The following is a 6,612-nucleotide window of genomic DNA, read 5'->3' as shown; positions in this document are numbered from 1 at the left end:
ACAGGTAAGGGACAACTGGGGGGACAGAGACACACCTGGGGGGGCAGGGACACACCTGGGACAGGTGAGAGACACCTGGTGATGGAGTATGCCAGCGCAGGTGAGCACACACCTGGACAGGTGAGGGGGGAAGGGACACACCTGGGCACACTGAGACACACCTGGGGACAGGTGAGACACACCTGGGATGCACCTGGGACAGGTGACAGACACCTGGATACACCTGGGACACACCTGGGGATACTTGGGACACACCTGAGCACACCTGGGACAGGTGAGACACACCTGGGGGGGTAGGGACACACCAGGGACACCTGGGGACACCTGGGGACACCCTGACCCTTCCCGTGCACTCCCAGGTGTGTTTGGGGTCTCACCCCAGGTGTGTTTTGGGGACTCTCAGGTGTGTCAGGTGTCATCAGGTGTCCCCTCCCCCCCAGGTGAGGTGTTTGATTACCTGGTGTCCCAGGTGTCCCAGGTGAGGTGTTGGGTGTCCCAGGTGTGTCCCAGGTGTGTCCCAGGTGTCCCCTCAGCTGTGTCAGGTGTCACCAGGTGTGTCCCAGGTGTGTCCCTCAGGTGTCCCAGGTGTCACCAGGTGTGTCCCCTCCCCCCCAGGTGAGGTGTTTGATTACCTGGTGTCCCACGGGAGGTGTTGGGTGTCCCAGGTGTGTCCCCCAGGTGTGTCCCAGGTGTCACCAGGTGTGTCCCAGGTGTCACCAGGTGTGTTGTGTCCCCAGGTGAGGTGTTTGATTACCTGGTGTCCCACGGGAGGTGTTGGGTGTCCCAGGTGTGTCCCCCAGGTGTGTCCCAGGTGTCACCAGGTGTGTCCCAGGTGTCACCAGGTGTGTTGTGTCCCCAGGTGAGGTGTTTGATTACCTGGTGTCCCACGGGAGGATGAAGGAGAAGGAGGCGCGCGCCAAGTTCAGACAGGTGGGGACATTTGGGGACATTTGGGGGGGGATTGGGGACATCCCTGAGGGGTTTGGGGACATTTGGGGACATCCTGGGGACATTGTGGGAGGTCTGGGGACATCCTGAGGGGGTTTAGGGACACCAGAGGGGCTTTGGGGACACCGTGTGGCAGTTTGGGGACACTCTGGGGGGTTTTGGGGACAGATTTGGGGACATCAGGGGGAGTTTGGGGACATCAGGGGACACCCTGGGGACATTTGGGGACATTTGGAGGGGGCTTGGGAACATCCTGGGGACATCGTGGGGTGGATTTGGGGACATTGGGAGGGGCTTGGGGACATCCCTGGGGACACCTGGGGACATTTGGGGACATCAGAGGGGTTTGGGGACACCGTGTGGCAGTTTGGGGACACTCCAGGGAGGTTTGGGGACACTCCAGGGGGGTTGGGGACATTTAGGGACACTCCAGGGGGGTTTGGGGACATCCTGGGGACATCCCTGAGAGGGTTTGGGGACATTGGGGACGGATTTGAGGACATCCCTGAGGGGTTGGGGACACTCCAGGGGGGTTGGGGACATTTGGGGACACCCTGGGGACATTTGGGGACATCAGAGGGGGCTTTGGGGACATTGGGGATGGATTTGGGGACAACCCTGAGGGCTTTGGGGACATTTGGGGACACTCCAGGGGGGTTGGGGACATTTGGGGACACTCCAGGGGGAGTTTGGGGACATCTGGGGACGCTCCAGGGGGGTTTGGGGACATCTGGGGACACTCCAGGGGGAGTTTGGGGACATCAGAGGGGTTTGGGGACATCCTGGGGACATTGTGGGAGGTCTGGGGACATCCCTGAAGGGTTTGGGGACACCAGAGGGGGGTTTGGGGGCATTGGGGACAGATGTGGGGACATCTGGGGGGATTTAGGGACATCCTGGGGACACTCTGGGGACATCTGGGGACACCCTGGGGACATTTGGGGACATTGGAGGGGCTTTGGGGACATTTGGGGACATCCCTTGGGAGGCTGGGGACACTCCAGGGAGTTGGGGACATTTGGGGACACTCCAGAGGGGGTTTGGGGACATCCCTGAGAGGGTTGGGGACACTCTGGGGGGGGTTGGGGACATCTGGGGACACTCCAGGGGGGGTTGGGGACATCCTGAGGGGTTGGGGACATTTGGGGACACCTTGGGGACACTCGGGGACCCGCGGTGACAGTGCCACCCCCGCGGTGTCCCCAGATCGTCTCGGCCGTGCATTACTGCCACCAGAAGAACATCGTGCACAGGGACCTCAAGGTGACACCGGGGACAGGGAGGGGACAGGGAGGGGACAGGGGGAGGGGACAGGGGGGTGGCACCACACGGGGGGGTGACGAGGTCCCTGTGGCCGTCCTGGTGTCCTTGTCACCATCCCAATGTCCCTGTCCCCGTGTCCATCTCAGTGTCCCTGTGTCCCTGTGTCTGTCCGTGTGTCCATCCTGTGTCCGAATGTCCCAGTGTCCCCATCCCAGTGTCCCTGTGTCCGTCCTGGTGTCCCTGTGTCCCTGTCCTGGTGTCCTTGTCCCTGTCCCCACGTCCATCTCAGTGTCCCCATCCCACTGTCCCTGTGTCCATCTCAGTGTCCCTGTGCCTGTGTCCATCTTGGTGTCCCTGTCCCACTGTCCCTGTCCTGGTGTCCCTGTCCCAATGTCCCTGTGTCCATCCTGGTGTCCCCGTGTCCATCTCAGTGTCCCTGTGTCCCTGTGTCTGTCCGTGTGTCCATCCTGTGTCCGAATGTCCCAGTGTCCCTGTCCCTCTGTCCGTCCCAATGTCCCTGTCCCTGTGTCCTTGTCCCAGTGTCCCCATCCCAGTGTCCCTGTCCCCATCCCAGTGTCCCTGTGTCCGTCCTGGTGTCCCTGTGTCCCTGTCCTGGTGTCCTTGTCCCTGTCCCCATGTCCATCTCAGTGTCCCCATCCCACTGTCCGTGTGTCCATCCTGGTGTCCTTGTCCTGGTGTCCCTGTCCCCATGTCCACCTCGGTGTCCCTGTCCCCGTGTCCCTGTCCTGGTGTCCCCGTGTCCATCTCAGTGTCCCTGTCCCTGTCCCCATGTCCATCCCAGTGTCCCTGTCCCGGTGTCCCTGTGTCCGTCCTGGTGTCCCTGTCCTGGTGTCCTTGTCCCTGTCCTGGTGTCCCCTCTGTCCATCCTGGTGTCCCTGTGTCCCTGTCCTGGTGTCCCTGTCCCCGTGTCCATCCCAGTGTCCCTCTGTCCATCCCAATGTCCCCATCCCAGTGTCACTGTGTCCATCCTGGTGACCCTGTCCCCATGTCCCTGTCTCTGTCCCTGTGTCCGTCCTGGTGTCCCTGTCCTGGTGTCCTTGTCCCTGTCCCCGTGTCCATCTCAGTGTCCCCATCCCACTGTCCCTGTGTCCGTCCTAGTGTCCCTGTCCCAGTGTCACAATGTCCCCATCCCAGTGTCCCCATCCCATTGTCCCTTTGTCCATTCCTGGTGTCCCTGTCCCAGTGTCCCTGTCCTGATGTCCCTGTTCCCGTGTCCATCTCAGTGTCCCCGTCCCAGTGTCCTTGCATCCGTCCTGGTGTCCCTGTCCCCGTGTCCCTGTCCCTGTGTCCGTCCCGCTGTCCCTGTCCTGGTGTCCCCATGTCCATCCTGGTGTCCCTGTCTCTGTCCTTGGTGTCCCTGTGCCCATCTCAGTGTCCCTGTCCTGGTGTCCCTGTCCCTGTGTTCCTGTCCTGGTGTCCCCGTGTCCGTCTCAGTGTCCCTGTCCTGATGTCCCTGTCCTCATCCCAATGTCCCCATGTCCTAGTGTCCCTGTGTCCATCTTGGTGTCCCCATGTCCCTGTGTCCCTCCTGGTGTCCCTGTCCCCGTGTCCATCCCGGTGTCCCTGTCCCAGTGTCCCTGTCCTCATCCCAATGTCCCCATCCCAGTGTCCCTGTGTCCATCTTGGTGTCCTTGTCCCTGTCCTAGTGTCCCTGTCCCAATGTCCCTGTCCCTGTGTCCCTGTGTCCATCTTGGTGTCCCTGTCCCAGTGTCCCTGTCCCCATCCCAATGTCCCCATCCCAGTGTCCCTCTGTCTGTCCTGGTGTCCCTGTGTCCTTGTCTCAGTGTCCCTGTCTCCATCTCAGTGTCCCTGTCCCTGTGTCCCTGTGTCTGTCCCTGTGTTCATCCTGTGTCCGAATGTCCCTGTGTCCCTGTCCCTGTGTCCGTCCCAATGTCCCTGTGTCCCTGTCCCTGTCCCCGTGTCCATCTCAGTGTCCCCATCCCAGTGTCCTTGCATCCGTCCTGGTGTCCCTGTCCCCGTGTCCCTGTCCCTGTGTCCGTCCCGCTGTCCCTGTCCTGGTGTCCCCTGTATCCATCCTGGTGTCCCTGTCCCAGTGTCCCTGTCCCTGTCCTGGTGTCCCTGTCCTGGTGTCCTTGTCCCTGTCCCAGTGTCCCCATCCCCATGTCCCTGTGTCTGTCCCTGTGTCCATCCTGTGTCCGAATGTCCCGGTGTCCTTGTCCTGGTGTCCCTGTGTCCCTGTCCCCATGTCCATCTCAGTGTCCCTGTCCTGATGTCCTCGTGTCCGTTCTGGTTTCTGTGTCCTGGTGGCCCTGTGACACTGTCCCTGTCCCCAGGCCGAGAATCTTCTGCTGGACGCCGATGCCAACATCAATGTCCCCGTGTCCCTGTCCTTGTGACACTGTCCCTTTGTCCCTGTCCCTGTGTCCCTGTGTCTGTCCCTGTGTCTGTCCTGGTGTCCCTGTCCCAATGTCCCCAGTGCTGTCCCCATGTCCTCAGTCCGAGAATCTCCTCCTGGACGCCGATGCCAGCATCAAGATCGCGGATTTCGGCTTCAGTGTCCCTTGTCCCTTTGTCCCTGTCCCTGTGTCCCCACTGATGTCCCTGTGTCCCTGTCCCCAGGCTGAGAATCTCCTGCTGGATGCTGATGCCAACATCAATGTCCCCGTGTCCCTGTCCTCATCCTAGTGTCCCTGTCCCTGTCCCCGTGTCCCTGTCCCAGTGTCCCTGTCCCTGTGACCCTGTCCATGTCCCCACTGATGTCCCCTGTCCCTGTCCCCAGGCCGAGAACCTGCTCCTGGACGCCGATGCCAACATCAATGTCCCCGTGTCCCTGTCCCTGTGACACTGGCTCTGTGACACTGTCCCCACTGATGTCCCTGTGTCCCTGTCCCTGTCCCCAGGCCGAGAACCTGCTCCTGGACGCCGATGCCAACATCGAGATCGCGGTGTCCCTGTCCCAGTGTCCCTGTCCTTGTCCTGGTGTTCCTGTTCCTGTCACTGTCCCCATGTCCCCACTGATGTCCCTGTGTCCCTGTCACTGTCCCCAGGCCGAGAATCTCCTCCTGGACGCCGATGCCAACATCAATGTCCCCGTGTCCCTGTCCCTGTCCCAGTGTCCCTGTCCTTGTCCTGGTGTTCCTGTCCCTGTGACACTGTCCCCATGTCCCCACTGATGTCCCTGTCCCTGTCCCCAGGCCGAGAACCTGCTCCTGGACGCCGATGCCAACATCAAGATCGCGGATTTTGGGTTCAGTGTCCCCGTGACGCTGGCTCTGTGACCCTGTCCCCATGTCCCCACTGATGTCCCTTTGTCCCCCTGTGTCCCCCCAGGCCGAGAATCTCCTCCTGGACGCCGATGCCAACATCAAGATCGCGGATTTCGGGTTCAGTGTCCCTTGTCCCTTTGTCCCTGTCCCTCTGACACTGTCCCCTGTCCCTGTCCCTGTCCCCAGGCCGAGAACCTGCTCCTGGACGCCGATGCCAACATCAATGTCCCCGTGTCCCTGTCCTCATCCCAGTGTCCTTGTCCCTGTCCCCCTGTCCCCATGTCCTCACTGATGTCCCCTGTCCCTGTCCCTTTGTCCCCAGGCCGAGAACCTCCTGCTGGACGCCGATGCCAACATCAAGATCGCGGTGTCCCTGTGACACTGTCCCCTGTCCCTTTGTCCCTGTGTCCCCACTGATGTCCCCATGTCCCCCTTTGTCCCCTCAGGCCGAGAACCTGCTCCTGGACGCGGATGCCAACATCAAGATCGCGGATTTCGGGTTCAGTGTCCCTTGTCCCTTTGTCCCCAGTGCTGTCCCCACTGATGTCCCCTGTCCCTCTGTCCCCCCAGGCCGAGAGTCTCCTCCTGGACGCCGATGCCAACATCAAGATCGCGGATTTTGGTTTCAGTAACGAGTTTTCTCGTGGTCCCTGTCCCTGTGACACTGTCCCTGTGTCCCCTTTGTCCCCTCAGGCCGAGAACCTGCTCCTGGACGCGGATGCCAACATCAAGATCGCGGATTTCGGGTTCAGTGTCCGTGTGACACTGTCCCTGTGTCCCTGTCCTTGTCCCTGTGACACTGTCCCTGTCCCTGTGACCCTGTCCATGTCCCCACTGATGTCCCCTGTCCCTGTCCCCAGGCCGAGAACCTGCTCCTGGACGCCGATGCCACCATCAAGATCGCGGATTTCGGGTTCAGTGTCCGTGTGACACTGTCCCTGTCCCCGTGTCCCTGTGACACTGTCCATGTCCCCACTGATGTCCCTCTGTCCCCCCAGGCCGAGAATCTCCTCCTGGACGCTGATGCCAACATCAAGATCGCGGATTTCGGGTTCAGTGTCCCCGTGTCCCTGTCCCTGTGACCCTGTCCTTGTCACTGTGACATTGTTCCTGTCCCTGTGTCCCTGTCCCTGTCCCCATGTCCCCACTGATG

At 61.1% G+C, this 6,612-nt stretch overlaps 1 protein-coding gene across 4 annotated transcripts; it reads left to right on the top strand.

Moving 5' to 3' along the window:
- The first annotated feature begins 73 nt into the window (after positions 1-73).
- On the top strand, positions 74-5,588 carry LOC117011456 (MAP/microtubule affinity-regulating kinase 4-like). 4 transcript variants are annotated; one of them, XR_004420977.1, is made up of 4 exons: positions 74-100; positions 860-930; positions 2,155-2,211; positions 5,524-5,588. XR_004420977.1 is itself a non-coding variant. In XM_033086840.1 (4 exons), exons 1-4 carry the CDS (start codon positions 82-84, stop codon positions 5,469-5,471), a joined length of 231 nt encoding a protein of 76 aa, XP_032942731.1. In that variant the 5' UTR covers positions 80-81; the 3' UTR covers positions 5,472-5,510. The 4 variants fall into 4 exon arrangements, 1 of the variants encoding a protein (XP_032942731.1); XR_004420976.1 differs by lacking the exon at positions 5,524-5,588 and adding an exon at positions 4,973-5,010; XR_004420978.1 differs by lacking the exon at positions 5,524-5,588 and adding an exon at positions 4,527-4,564.
- The last annotated feature ends 1,024 nt before the right edge of the window (positions 5,589-6,612 follow it).

Source organism: Catharus ustulatus, unplaced genomic scaffold, assembly GCF_009819885.2.
Source record: "Catharus ustulatus isolate bCatUst1 unplaced genomic scaffold, bCatUst1.pri.v2 scaffold_179_arrow_ctg1, whole genome shotgun sequence".
NCBI lineage: Eukaryota > Metazoa > Chordata > Aves > Passeriformes > Turdidae > Catharus > Catharus ustulatus.
Note: the sequence above shows the minus strand (reverse complement) of the source record. Positions and strands in the feature narration are given on the sequence as shown.

Bases quoted from the DNA above. Each gene is read 5' to 3' on its own strand.
- LOC117011456 (XM_033086840.1), top strand. The intron at 931-2,154 runs GTGGGGACATTT...CGGTGTCCCCAG, and splicing joins CGCGCGCCAAGTTCAGACAG to ATCGTCTCGGCCGTGCATTA. The intron at 2,212-5,387 runs GTGACACCGGGG...CCCTGTCCCCAG, and splicing joins TCGTGCACAGGGACCTCAAG to GCCGAGAACCTGCTCCTGGA.